General features: G+C 37.8%; 1 protein-coding gene and 1 long non-coding RNA gene across 4 annotated transcripts in view; both read right to left on the reverse strand.

Annotated features, from left to right (window-relative positions):
- Positions 1 to 1,216: 1,216 nt before the first annotated feature.
- Positions 1,217 to 3,922, reverse strand: LOC126257053 (uncharacterized). The gene is made up of 2 exons (XR_007546467.1): positions 2,880 to 3,922; positions 1,217 to 1,475 (listed from the first exon to the last, which is right to left on the reverse strand). It is a non-coding gene; the product is annotated as an uncharacterized LOC126257053 (long non-coding RNA).
- Positions 3,923 to 6,110: 2,188 nt separating this feature from the next.
- LOC126256990 (probable elongation factor 1-delta) overlaps positions 6,111 to 15,301 on the reverse strand; it is a 77,829-nt gene continuing 68,638 nt past the window's right edge. For all 3 annotated transcript variants that reach the window (XM_049955526.1, XM_049955528.1, XM_049955527.1), the window contains 4 exons: positions 13,963 to 14,032; positions 10,502 to 10,627; positions 9,425 to 9,540; positions 6,111 to 6,369 (listed from right to left, as the gene is read on the reverse strand). In XM_049955526.1, coding sequence (XP_049811483.1) covers positions 6,331 to 6,369; positions 9,425 to 9,540; positions 10,502 to 10,627; positions 13,963 to 14,032 — 351 coding nt within the window. In that variant the 3' untranslated portion in view covers positions 6,111 to 6,330. The remainder of the gene's footprint in view (positions 6,370 to 9,424; positions 9,541 to 10,501; positions 10,628 to 13,962; positions 14,033 to 15,301) is intronic.

Here is a 15,301-nt window from a genome sequence, read left to right on the forward strand (position 1 = left end):
TTAAGAAACTAATTCCAGCGAAAACAACAATATGAGGAACACAAGATGGAAATGGAGCCGCCTTCATCACCAAAGTACGAGGGGACGAGTAAAAATACACACAATGGAACTTGTGAGCTAGGAGACTACATACCTTTAAAGAAGAATTGTCAATAGTTAACAAAATACATAAAAGCATCAGGTAAAACTGAATGTGTGCTTGATGATGATGATATGAATTTCTGTTAAGTTTGGGCAGAGAATCCAGTTTTTTTTCCTTCGTTCAAATGCCACAGTTCCCTGTAGACAGTAGATTTCTTTCCTGCAGAGTTGGATAGAGATGTCACTGAGTATGTGTGTCCTGTCTATGTTGGAAGATGCAAGGGCTATAGAATATTTCAATTTTCTTTTTCTGACGCCTGTAATTAAAAGAGGATATTTAAGTAAATGAAAAATAGCTGACTTTCCTGTATTTAAAATAAAAAAAAAAAATTACATGTGTCAGCTGAAGAATGTTAAGAAAAATGAAGTTAATTTCTAATACAAAACCTGAGATACTTGTATATAAACTTTTAATTCTATGTAATATTTTCTGTGTATTACATAAAGATAATAGTGATGCACGACAAACCTGAACTGTGTGAAGTGCAAAAGGTGATAAGGATAGTTTACTACCTCGAATACAGCATTGCCTACAGCACGCATAAAACTTTAATAAACCTACAATGGCGCAACAGTACAGGGTGTGGCGTGGCTATAGGAGAGACGTGATGAAAGGAGTAAAGGTAACAAATTTACCTTGTCAAGGTGTCGATTGGACGAAGTGGCTTCCTCAGACTTTGCAGCAATGTAGGTTTTGTCATAGTCTGTGAACTAGTGGACAGGAGCTTGCATGGTTCCTTCATTTTGGGTTTGGCAGAAATGAGAGTCATACAAGGAAACGATACTACATGGGCACACTGATTGGCCCCAACACTGCGTGACTGTTACACACTAACAATAGGGAATGGAAACTGAACTTAAATAATCAATACGCCAAATGCAGGGACAATACACAAGAAAATACAAACTGAAGTAAGGAGTGCATAGACAAGGGGAAAATGAAAAAAAGGTAATTAAATATTGGAAATAATATTACTGTATAGAAGAATTTTGTAAAATGAATATTAAATAACAAGCTAGAAAAAGGGAAAAGAAGCTGACACACATGGGAGTACTTAAAGAAAAAAATAAACTACTTAAGCGTGGTATGACATCCACGATATATATATTTTTTATTACGAGTGGAATACAAAACGTGTGGAAAATTACGTAACTCAATAATATTCATTCCATTATGTAATTATTTCTTGAAAAGATGATAATTATGTAAAACAGAGACAATATTTGTTCCACATTCTTTGTTAATCTATGTCATTCTTTTCTTTTGTTTTGTACCCTTTTGTCGTCTTCTTCTGCTGTACGTCGCCGATGCAAGATTCGAATCGATTTGAGGTCTGTTGAATGAAAAAAAATTTAATGTAAAATTATTGTACTTTTATGTTCATTTGCTGGTAAAAACAAATAGAGCCAAATGCGTTAAAACTATTTATGATTAATTATTGAAAATTAACTTCCTCTTTTAATTATAATTTTCTATTAATTGTTTTATCATAGCTGCAAGAAGTGCAGCCATTGTTAGTTGTGATTACATAGCAACTTCATCTGTACTTCTAGTTGAAAAATAGCATGGGTTTGTGTTAAACTAATTTGCAAAAAAAATTAATAATTTTTTTTATTGGTGGCATCAATGTAAATGTTTATTTATTGAGCAAAGGAAAATCTTAATTAAAAAAGAAATCCTCTATCTTTTGTTGGCTGCCATCTTAACTTTTATCACAGCGGCAAATTTAAATTACTTTAAACTGCAAACAATATTCCGATGTGTAAGAAATAAATGTGCACCAGTGGTACTGAACTCTATTTATAAAAAAAATTAATCGAATCAGACTGCATTTTCTAAGAACAGTGCTGATGGTATTTATTGTTGAACAAGATTTCATTGCTGATGGATGAGGCCAAAATTAAACTACGCACGAATCACTGAGAAAAATATTTCTGGTAGCATACGTCAGTGTTGTGTGCGGATGGTATTCTGTGGTTCCTTTTCATGATCAATTTGCTAAGAATAATTAAATCCATCGAAGACAAAAACTATAAAAGCTCTGATGTACTATCTGTAATTTTAGTGATATGAACACAACTTACAGTCAACATTATTACACTATGTCAGGTGGAATTCTTGTGCAATTCAAACCGCAGAATACCATAGAGTATCGTATCATCCATATTCATTGCATTTGTCCATGTTGACACACACAATAACCGCCAAACAATAAAGGGTACTGACCGATTCCAGGCAAAGGACTCGGTATAGAAATTGTAATGTAACTTCCATTCCGAGCAGCAAATAAAAAACCCTAAACAATCAAAAGTGCATCACTACTGTATATTATTGTTCAGTAAAGTCTGGATAGTGCCACTATATAGCAGAGGGGCAGTTGCAGTGCACCGAAACTGGGATACATGAAAGACTAAACTTTTTTTTAACTGAGTCTCTTAATCATGATTTATAGAAAGATAAACCTAACAAGATTATACAATATGTGCTACATAATCAATTTTATCTCAGTTAATTTCAATTTTTTAATGTTTATTTGTTAACAGTTTTATTAATCACTTCTCATGTTTTGGACACTTTCACAGTACAATGTTTTGTGCAAATGAAAAAATGTAAACTTGTCTCAAAGTATTCAATACAGTGTTTATGACAAGTCTGGAGTGGGATTTAGTTAAGATTCCCACTACGAAATTTTTATATCACATAGACAATGCTTTGTGCTCAGAAGAAATTTACTTACCCAGAAACAGGAAGGCCACAGAAGAAGATTCCAGAACTGCTGCTATTAACAGGAAATGGGGTGAAATATTGTCTTCTGTGGTCATTACTTTACAAGACATCAATTAGAATTAGTAGTGTTACAGGTGAATGTAGCAAGAGCAGCTACTTCAGCCGCCCTCACTTCAGGTAACAGTTGCACTCAGTTTAATGGAATTTGTTTCATTTGTTAGAATTTAATTCTGGATTAATTTTCTCTATCATTTCATGTGGGTGTCACTATCTTGCTCTAAAGCTGATTAGAAACTGGTATCGTTTTCCCTGGTATTCTAATATGAGAACAGCTACCGAATTTTCATTTGCAACGCACTTCATAAATCATTAGTTTCTCATAACCAAATAAAATACTGACTTTGGTTCAGAACTGTGTAATGGTTTTTGAAGGACAAAATTTTCACCTTTGAATGTAACCTTTACTTTAAAAGCCACATAAATGTATGTACACATAGCCATACAACCTATTCACAAACAATAGCAATTTGTGAGTTGACGCTATAGGATTTCATAAAAGTGTCAGTTTAGTAAGCAAAACATTAGATTGTAGTACTGCCTAGTTCATAGTTTCTCACATATCTATCCTTTGTACTAGTGCTGCAAGTCAAATGTAGCATGACTGATCAAGCAAGTTTGATACTGTATCAAGCACTTCTGCATACTGAGCCTAATCAAATGAAAGTATTGTTTCCCAACCTCTACCCTTCAGAAGTCTTCCAAACAAATATGTACAAAACCTCAATTGCCAAAGCTTCAATCTGGAAACGTAAGACAACTTTGTGTTTTTAGAATGGCAATTTTGGGAAAAAAACCTCGTCGTGTAGTTAGGAAAGAGGAATGTAGAAATAGAAGATGATGAATGGGTAACTTTAAAAGATGAAATACACTCCTGGAAATGGAAAAAAGAACACATTGACACCGGTGTGTCAGACCCACCATACTTGCTCCGGACACTGCGAGAGGGCTGTACAAGCAATGATCACACGCACGGCACAGCGGACACACCAGGAACCGCGGTGTTGGCCGTCGAATGGCGCTAGCTGCGCAGCATTTGTGCACCGCCGCCGTCAGTGTCAGCCAGTTTGCCGTGGCATATGGAGCTCCATCGCAGTCTTTAACACTGGTAGCATGCCGCGACAGCGTGGACGTGAACCGTATGTGCAGTTGACGGACTTTGAGCGAGGGCGTATAGTGGGCATGCGGGAGGCCGGGTGGACGTACCGCCGAATTGCTCAACACGTGGGGCGTGAGGTCTCCACAGTACATCGATGTCGTCGCCAGTGGTCGGCGGAAGGTGCACGTGCCCGTCGACCTGGGACCGGACCGCAGCGACGCACGGATGCACGCCAAGACCGTAGGATCCTACGCAGTGCCGTAGGGGACCGCACCGCCACTTCCCAGCAAATTAGGGACACTGTTGCTCCTGGGGTATCGGCGAGGACCATTCGCAACCGTCTCCATGAAGCTGGGCTACGGTCCCGCACACCGTTAGGCCGTCTTCCGCTCACGCCCCAACATCGTGCAGCCCGCCTCCAGTGGTGTCGCGACAGGCGTGAATGGAGGGACGAATGGAGACGTGTTGTCTTCAGCGATGAGAGTCGCTTCTGCCTTGGTGCCAATGATGGTCGTATGCGCGTTTGGCGCCGTGCAGGTGAGCGCCACAATCAGGACTGCATACGACCGAGGCACACAGGGCCAACACCCGGCATCATGGTGTGGGGAGCGATCTCCTACACTGGCCGTACACCACTGGTGATCGTCAAGGGGACACTGAATAGTGCACGGTACATCCAAACCGTCATCGAACCCATCGTTCTACCATTCCTAGACCGGCAAGGGAACTTGCTGTTCCAACAGGACAATGCACGTCCGCATGTATCCCGTGCCACCCAACGTGCTCTAGAAGGTGTAAGTCAACTACCCTGGCCAGCAAGATCTCCGGATCTGTCCCCCATTGAGCATGTTTGGGACTGGATGAAGCGTCGTCTCACGCGGTCTGCACGTCCAGCACGAACGCTGGTCCAACTGAGGCGCCAGGTGGAAATGGCATGGCAAGCCGTTCCACAGGACTACATCCAGCATCTCTACGATTGTCTCCATGGGAGAATAGCAGCCTGCATTGCTGCGAAAGGTGGATATACACTGTACTAGTGCCGACATTGTGCATGCTCTGTTGCCTGTGTCTATGTGCCTGTGGTTCTGTCAGTGTGATCATGTGATGTATCTGACCACAGGAATGTGTCAATAAAGTTTCCCCTTCCCGGGACAATGAATTCACGGTGTTCTTATTTCAATTTCCAGGAGTGTAGTATCAGCAGCAGAAGGTCAAATGTGTCAAAAGACAAGGCCCAGCAGAAATCCTTGGAGAACAATAGAGATCCAGTTTAACTGAAGAAATTAGAAAATACAAAATGCAGCGAACAAAGCAGGTAATAGGAAATAAAGATTTCTTAAAAAATGAGATTGATCGGAAGTGCAAAATAGCGTAACAGGACTGGCTAAACAAGAAATGCAAGGGTGTATAAGCATGCATAAATAGGGGAATGATACATGCCACCTATAGGAAAATTAAAGAAATCTTTGAAGGAAAGGAAAGTATCTGTATAAATATTAAGAGCTTAAATGGCAAGACTATATTAAATAAAGAGAGGCCAACAGATAGAAGAAATATATAGATGCTCAATGTAAGAGAAAAACTAACACAATGTTATAGAAACAGAAGAGGATGAAGATGATATGGAAGAAGAAAGCCCTGAAGTGTGTATATTGGAACAATGCTCATGGAGTAGAAAATGTTTCCTCAGAATTATGAAACGTAAAATATCTTCAGACTTTATTAAGAAAGTAATTATTTCTATTCCAAAGATGGGAGTGAGGGAGTGGAGTAAAAATTGTAGAGGGAGTTCAAGGGATGAATACAGCAAGCAGCTTCAAAAGGATGTGGGTTGCAGTAGTTATTTGGAGATGAAGAGGACTGCACAGGATAGACTATGATGGAGAGGAGCATCAAACCAGCCTTTGGACTGAAGACAGTGACTACAAAGACGACAACTGCAAATGCACATGTAGCCACGTTATCATACTTGCAGTAAGCCTATTTTAAGAAAAACATTTCCCAGCACATAAAATAAACTGACTGGTATTAAACAACAACAAAGATATCAGGAATAATTATGGTTGGAAGTTTAGTACATGACAATAATGTGTTCAGATTATTTACTTTTTAGTGCTGTATAACAAAACTGCAGTAACAAATAAGTGGTATGGAATTAGGACATTTGGTACTACAAAAGTTTCACAACAATGATGGATGTATTATGTAAGGAAACCCATAAATTGAATCCTATCAAACTGGTACAAATTCTCACATCATTAAAATCACATGGAATGATCTTGGGTTGGCACTTTTTCTGAAGGGGTTAAACCTTGTTGAAAGCAGCAATATCCACACTTTGGACCTGAAAATAAATGCAATGTTATTAGAAATATAGTATGATAGCAGGCTTATTTTATGACACATACAGATAGTTGCCATATTTCTGAGTGTAGCCATTCCCTTATAAAAATATGCATGAATATGTCAAGCACAAAGACATCGCTAAAATACTACACTGACATGAATATAAGCCCTCCCTCAATTCTGAGGGATGAAACAAGAGAGAAACTCAGATAAAAATGTGTTGCGTTACTCATTTACAAAAATTTCTCACAACATAGTCAATCACATTTTTGTTTTTTTTTTTTTTTTTTTTTTTACAAGTAGCTAAAGCTTTACTGTTACCACTTAACTTCATTATCAAGTGTGTATCATTACTATCAAACCAATGGAAAATCCAGGATCGAATCACGTCAATATTATGGAAATGAAAAGATTCCAACTCCCCATAAGGAGATGATGTTGAGTCACCGGCATGCACGCGCTACTTTAGAAGGCCTTTTGCTCGGAAGTTGATTTCTTTCTGTTGTGCCTGTCCGACTCAATGTTTCCTCTGTATGGTGAGTGTCATTACTATCAGTTTCACCACTCTTTTGAAAGTAAGTTGTCCTTGCTACAATCCAGAGACTGGACACGCAGTCCAAGACTATGAGAATAGAGTTTTTGGAAACTGTCTAAATGGTTTGCTTATTATATCAAGTACTTGCAGCTTTGAGATATAGCTCCTGGTACAACAACTATCTTCATTGTAGCAATGTTATTCATTACTTCAGGTGTGAGGTGACCAACACAAGCATAGCTCTTACTGAGAAGCAAACTGAGTCTGCAGTTCCAAATTGTAGCCAGCCAGCCTATCATTAATACTGTTGTTATCAAGCCCTTTTCTTGGCAATGTATCCTAACTTATTAAGGCAATTGTCTTTGGACGATATTTTACACTTTAGACTAACAAAAAGAGGACCCCCCCCTCTCTCTCTCTCCCCCCCTCCCCCTCCCAATAACTGATATCATCACAGTAATTCTTCGTTTTTCATTATAGTTGACATACTATTTGCCCTTTATAGTAGAATGTTATACTGCTCGAAATGAACTGAAAGGCAAGAGTCTTCTCAGTGTTGCCAATCTGGTGCCGAACGTATGATTGCCACTGCTGCATTTTGATTCCTCTGGAAGTTTAAAGTATATCAGTAAATTTTTCACGCTCTCTCTGTGGCAATGACACAATTTATCTGATAAAGTGGCCACTTCTACACACAAAATTATGGTACCAACTGATACTCCCATAGTATTCCGTCCGCAGGATATCTGAGGTTATCATAATTTCGAAGGCCTTCAATGGTATTATTTGTCATGAGGTATGTACCTCACCTTTCCTTTCGTCATATACAAAAGGAAGAAACCTAGTTTCAAGTTCAGGATACTTCCCACTGTTTGGCCCTCTGTTTATTTCCTTGATAGAACAGCCATGTGCAGCTTACTCTTCAACATGATCCAAAGCCATACATTAGATGCAGTTCTCATGTAATGGAAGGCTGAGTACAGAAGTTAAATCATAACTACAACAAATTCCCAAGTTTATCGTTGATTTTCTTTCAACATTACCACTCACTGACGAAAACTAAACCCTACTCTGTACCTACTGAATAACTACCTGTTCTGTTTAATAAAATAATTCATTTGTATGCATGACAGTCAATAGCTACACGAAACAACTGTGAACTCCATTTGAAGCTAAGGAACGAGCACTACAGCTAAAGATTCTATAATGTGAAAATAAACCGGTTTCGTTGAAGGGTCGTGCAGGTAAGCCACATCCTAATTCTTCATGCTCAACTTCTGGAGAAAAAGTAGAGTTTATATTCAAGGCAATATAGTAAATATTTCACTTACAAAGGAGGCAAAATCATTACATTTGGCCTACCCGGAAGGATGAACAAACATGTTTAACTTACAGAAAAGTTGCTTTTACTGAAACAAATTTATTCTATGAAAAATTATGATAAAATTAATATAATTTAACAGTACAGACCCTTGCCACATGGGTCATAGTTCTGTGGAACCCGCACGTTCAGGACCTGTGATGCACCCACCCAGCACATCCTACTCTTCTACTATCGTGGGACTGACCTATCTTGTCAAATGCAGGGCTACAAGCTAAAATAGTATCATATACCAGCTGTCTGCCTGAATGAATGGCCACCACTAAACTGCAGCCAAGAGCAGAGTTGGAGAGAGTGGCAGACATGCTGCTGAATACATGTTCAACTTCAATGGCAACTTCATAACTTGGACCATCTGGATCCTAACACTGCCCAACACAAGAATCTCTGAATAATGTAGATGCAAACCTCAATTTTCCATTTTCTTAGTTGCAACTATCCTGTAATAATCATGGGCACACATGCACCCCGACCCCCCACCCCACACTTACAGCTCTGTTCAAACCAATGACACTTCTCATTTCTCAGCTTACATATTGTGCCCATTACTAGAATTACTGCTAGCACAAAGAAGGTCATCAAAAGCAGTCAGTGCTACAGGGCTATCAATGGACAATTTATGTACATTTATGTTAAGTGCCTGTTACTCAAGAGACACAATGAAAAATGTTGAGTGTGTGTGAGCATAATATCTTTTTTATTTTCTGTCTTTCTAGGATTGATTTATTCAGTACCGGAGAAAATGTGCACAATGACAGCCGAATGAGAACTTACAGGACAGTCATACAATAAAAAGTAATCAGCAAGTAAGTCTCTAAAGCCACAGTGCATTTTTGGGTACAGTGAGTACTGAGACTGTCACTCAGTTTCTTTTTGTCATTTTTTATTATGCACACTTATCACTCTTTATGTATTAGATTGTGATACTACAGTAATGACAGCATTTATGTTATGTCAGACTTTCAATTTCATATTTTGTAGTCAACTGTCTACAAGCACACCTGAAACCTAACACTTTTTACACATGCACTGCCCACGTACAGACACTACAAGAAAATACTAACATAGCAAACTGCTTTAAATCTGTCATTGAGCAGACTAAACTATCAAACTGAAAAGTAATTTAGGACTACTTACATAATCCTCAATAGCTTCTATTGCTTCTTGAAGTACATCAACAGATACTTTGTCATCTTCCACAACACATGAAATCTGAAGTTTATGTATTCCATAAGCAAGAGGTACAAGTTTTGCTGCAATTAGAGGAAAAGAATTGTGGTCAAAATAAATAAATTAAAATTTCATAGCAACATCAATTTTAAATGGAAGACAATTTCAGATTTATGCACAGGTTTTGATTCCTACAGGAGAGAGTCAAGGGAAGTAGGCATATTTTTCTTAAATGTTTAAATTATTTCCAAAGATCCTGTCCCACCAACCACCCATGAGATATCACATGTAACACTACTGAATATCACTGCTTCATGGGGATTCTAAAACAGACATACAATCCGTATTCACAGTCAATAGCAAAGCACAAACGAATCATATACTGTACATATTTCTTTAACATGCACAGATCATTCACATCTTTGAAGATATGCACTCCCGGAACAAAGGAAGTAAGTACACTTTAATTTACAAGCAGTAAACCATTGTGTATACACTGACAACAACTGAACTGCATTAGCAGTCAATGATTCAGTGTAATAGAAGCCAATTATTGGTGTGAAAGATGGTCTGGTTTAGACTTTCTCCCCCTAAGAGAAGGATGAAAGATCAGGGTTTAACATCTTTCAACAAGGCCTTTCAAATATTAAACACAAGCTTCAGCAGTGTAGATAAAGATCTGGGAGGATATCAGAGTTGTTCTTTTGAAAGGAACCACTCTATTTGTCTCACTATGTTATAGTAGCAATTTCTCAAAAAGACTAGTAACTGAACTAAGCACAGTGAAGATTTGACTTACATAAAAATTAACATTTAATAAAACTGGTAATGCTTTACATTGCAAGTGTAAAACTCGATCTTGTTTGTTAGCTATTTACGGAGTAGTATGTGCTGGTACCTGTGTGACTGCAAACTATATAATGAAATTGTTGGACAAACTTCTCTACATTTATTTTAATAAATTCTTGAGTAGACACAAAAGTATCAGCATTGCAATTTATTAAATTGACACATCTGACCTTCAACAGACAAAATATTACTTACATGCACCCCAAAGAAGACCATCCATTGATATTTTGCGTACTTCAGCTTCCAACAATTTCATGTCAGTTTCATCGTCCCATGGTTTCACATCCAGAATAATATTTGACTTTGCAATTAGTGCTGGTTCTGAAAATCATACAGAATACATATAACAATTTGTTAGACTATGTATTTTTCTCTATGACCTTCTCATGCCATTTTCATAACACTTAAAAAGTATTAGCAAGTTTCGTGTAAAACAGAATAAAACTGAGGCTTTATTACAAAGTTCTTCAAAACCTGTCAATACAGAATCACACATTCAAACAGTATTTCTCCTACAAATTTATGGGAGATGCTTCAGACATGGAAAATTATTCTTCAATACAACTGCCAGTAACACTTGCTTTTTTTCAGATTTATTGAAGACTGTTGTCAAAACTCAGGTTTCTTCCTTAATGAGGAACAATTCTGATCACTGAAGTACATTGTTTCAAGATCTGCAGTAATTGGGACACTAGTAACACAATTTGGCCACAGGGCTATATATTTGAAATGGTACTATTCTCAAACAATGCTAATCCCTAAGCAGAAAAATATTTGTTTATACCTTTGTTTAGAGCTATACGATGTTAAAATTTTACAACACCAATAGATAACATTGTTCACACTTCCATGGGGAGACACAAAAAACTAGTTGTGAAAAGTAACAAGGAAGTGTTATAAAACACATACAAATCAAAGACTTGTATAAATTATTCCCCCATAAACATTTTTACACAGCAAAAATTAACCTGTCGGCATCATTTGATGAGCCGCATGCATATGCTTTGGTTCTAAATGTTACAGAGCTTTATGTGGTGGAACCATTTAGCTCTTTCATGCACTTCAATATGTGCTACAAGTACATGGATATCTGTTGTGTAAGTTATCTACATCTGTAAAGTGACTTCTAGGCAGTACTGCTTTTGTGTGTGTGTGTGTGTGTGTGTGTGTGTGTGTGTGTGTGTGAGGGAGAAGCAGACATACAACATGCAGTCCTTTTTCTCACACCAGGGCCCTACACACAATCTTTGAAATATGAGCTCTATTCACACCAGGGCCCTACACACAACCTTGAAAATATGAGCTCTATTATTTATCCGAGGTATCTGGTTTGATGTATATGTAGACAATACACATTTTAATTGGTTAAGGTAACTGAATATCATTCACTTAATATTATGTAAAATTTCCCATTCCAGCTGCTATCAGGTAACATATGAAGCATACACAAGCTGGTACGAGTAAAGTTGAAGCAAAATGTGAAAATTCTTTTGACTATTATCACCTCTCTGAGCAGTGTCTAACAAAATTAATATTATGCACTCTGAATCTGGACAACAATGGGGATAGTCCACTAATATTAATATTGTACTACTGAGGGAAAGATGCTTCTTTTACACAAACAAAAGATTATTTTAAACTTTACAATAATAAATGTATTTTCAAACACAAACCAAGAAATTACAGACTTCGAGAAATATGTATCTACTATCACAGTCTGTCCATTCGATTCAGGTTTACTAACCAGAGAAATGAAACATTTTACCGAACAAAAAATTTGCCGTCTAGTTTTTGTAACGTCTTGTCTATTTATGCCGGATCTCCCCCCCCCCCTTTTACTACTACTACTACTACTACTACTACTACTACTACTACTACTACTACTACTTAACATTATGCCTTAGGATCAATACATCTTGTGAATCAGAGAAGAGTATTTTTTTAATGTGCATTTTAACAAGTTTACTAAAGTCAGTTCCAGGAGAGAGCGCCAATTCCAATTCTTTGTTATGCGTTCTTAAGATCAGTAATACTCAAAACCAAACTCGTGTATGGGACAAATATCAGTTCCTTTAAGATTGTAATAGACGGGACTTTACTAGCTGTGATAAGAAATTACTAATCTGGTTTTCTTCTGTGTTTAACATTCAACAATATAGTACATGTAAAGAAGTCACAGCTTCACTAGAATTTGAATACTGTTTCACAAAAAATAAATGTATTTTCAATAATATTTTTCTGATATCCTATACATTCTAGTTACCACTAAGAAATGTAGTCTTAGTATGTTTGAAATGGAGTTTTTACTCCTTTTTTGAATCATGATTTAATTATGCAGGGTTGCACAGAGAAATAGTAACCACTAAAGTTGATGTGGGCCGTCCTGCAGATGTTCATGAAGTGGAGTGGGGGTGGGGGGAGGTAGTAACAGACATTAGTTGCAATGGAGCAGTGTGGAGCATGTTCTCACAGAGCGCAGATTACCGACATTGTCATCACTGCACAGTATTTTGGTGCCACTATAAGGTCCTACGTTGTGATCAAGTTCCTTCCTTCACATGCAATCAAAATGTCAGTTTTTAACTTTGAAGAGATTGGTTTGGCATTGGGGAGGATATACTAGTGGGCATGAATTGTCTGCATGAATCCCAAAAAACACTGGTGCTGGGCTAGGTGCCGTGGTAAGGAGTCACAAAAAAATCACTATCGTTGGATCGAAGTCTGACCAAAGAGAGACTACTCCACAGATTTGAATTTTGTTCTTACAAACTTATTCAACAACTGAAAACTATTGATTCTTTATTGCTCATATACTTTTGTGAAAATCTGTTGGCCAAAATCAACGAGGATGCTTAAACTTTGCTGAAAATTTTTGGATGGCAGAAGAAGCCCATTTTCATCTAAGTGGATACATGAATAAGCAGAACACGCATTACTCGACACAAATAAATCCTGCTGTACTTCACTGGTGAGTGTCACACAGCACTAAGGTGACAATATGGTGTGCAGTGTTGTGTCACGGGCTGAAATGCTTATACTGTTTCCAATATGGAGGAGACACTGCTGTCTATACGTCAACATTACATCAACAAAGGACATTTTTGATTCCATTCTCTTCCAAATCTTAACATTCAGCACACCTTGTTTCAACATGATGGAACCACCAGACAATCTGCTCAACTGCTTATGCCTGCAGTAAATGTGTTTGGGGACCACATAATTTCAAAAATGCTGACATTGATTGATTGCATCAACCTTCAGACCTCTCAGTATGCGGCTACATTTTATGGGGGACATCTGGCGAGAATTGTGTATCTGACTACACCACCAAATCTTGCCCAGCTAAACACACTGAAGAGACCACCACCAACATCTTAGAGAACACATTGCGCCACGCTGTGCAAAATTTTCAGAATCAATTTAATGTGTACAGTGAAATTTTTTGTAATTATATCACATATTTCCATTTCTCTGTGCCACCCTGTACATTAGCCCAATAAAAATTAATTAAGAGAACTGTATGACAAAAATTTAAATGCAATTTTTAAAACTAATTTGAATAATAAAAAAATAGACATGCCTTTAAAATAGTCAGATATTTCAGTAAAAGCTAATAAAATCTGTACCACTGAGTGGTGTCTTCAGAGTGTACTTACTTTTTGATTTCTTTGCTGCATACTCTGCTAACCTCTGTTCTTTTATTTTCTTAGCTTCTTCACTTTCTTCCTGCAAACAAAATTGTGTTTGTGGTTAATTTTTATTGAAATTATTGGAGACACTTTAATAAAGCCTACAGAGGAGCCCATAAATGCACAGTTTAACAGCAGACGGCGTACATATTCACGCAAACTATGTGGTACAGAGGGTGACGTTTACCTTATGTAACAAAAATTCCATGGCTGAAAAAACAACCGAAAATGATGAAAAGTAACTCCACATCTGTGTGTGCGCATGTGTGAGAGCAAGTTTATGGTCCAGCTGCAGGAATATTTATATAATTTGAAGTTATTTAAATGTAAATCCAGTACTCTGAATGTGTTTCATTATGTCTGAGTGGGTGCACTGGCATAAAGACATGGCGCGAGCGCTCTAGCCGATCACAGCACTCATGAATGGGGAGACTGGATGGATGCGAGTTCAGATGAGGAGTGCAGATCTGGACAGTACGACAGGACACGAGAAGTGCTGGATGCGACAGATGCACAGTTGCGGGAAGGACTTTGAGAGGAGTGGTTTGCATGTGGTCGCTGCAGATAGAAATATTTAGAAGTGCTGACCTGTGCTCTTGTGTGATTTCCATGGCTTCTGCAATGAAGTCATATGCGTTCAGAAGTGAGTATCTCGCAAGCTATGTTGTTGTTCATAACTAATTACATGAAGTAGGAATCTATTGTTCCCTGTTATTCAACTTATATTTTATTTAATTGCTGGACCATTGACACCAATAAATGTTTTGCAGAAATATACCACACTCTCAAAAGTACTTCTACTATCGTACTCATCATTTAAAGTTGTTCAGATAGTACCTGCAGATTTCATCTAATTGCAATCTTTCATTTATAAATTTATATGTTACATTCATAATTCGCAATTGTCGAGCGATAGAAACCTTGGACCAGTCGATGTGTGTGTATTCTTATCGTATACTGTAGACTCTGCAGTATTTGGCCTGTAATGCAGCAACTATGTATCCCAGCCCCTAAACAAAACCAGCCCAAACTTTTAATATTTCAGCTCTGAGTCAAGGGGCACGTAGCTGACGGCCACACCCCACCACATCATTTATTATTAGAAAGCCTGCAAGCTATCAACTCAGGTTGGTTTAAACACTGCAGTGCTCAACTTAATATGGCCCTGACGATAGTGGCAGTATGCCTTTGCCTTCCTCCAACCTTTGAACAAACTTTCCTGGCCAGTTTTATTTAGGAGGACCTACAATTTGATATGGGCTGGTAATACTTGACAGACTGAGCCCGAGCACAGCTTATACCACAT

Source organism: Schistocerca nitens, chromosome 1, assembly GCF_023898315.1.
Source record: "Schistocerca nitens isolate TAMUIC-IGC-003100 chromosome 1, iqSchNite1.1, whole genome shotgun sequence".
NCBI lineage: Eukaryota > Metazoa > Arthropoda > Insecta > Orthoptera > Acrididae > Schistocerca > Schistocerca nitens.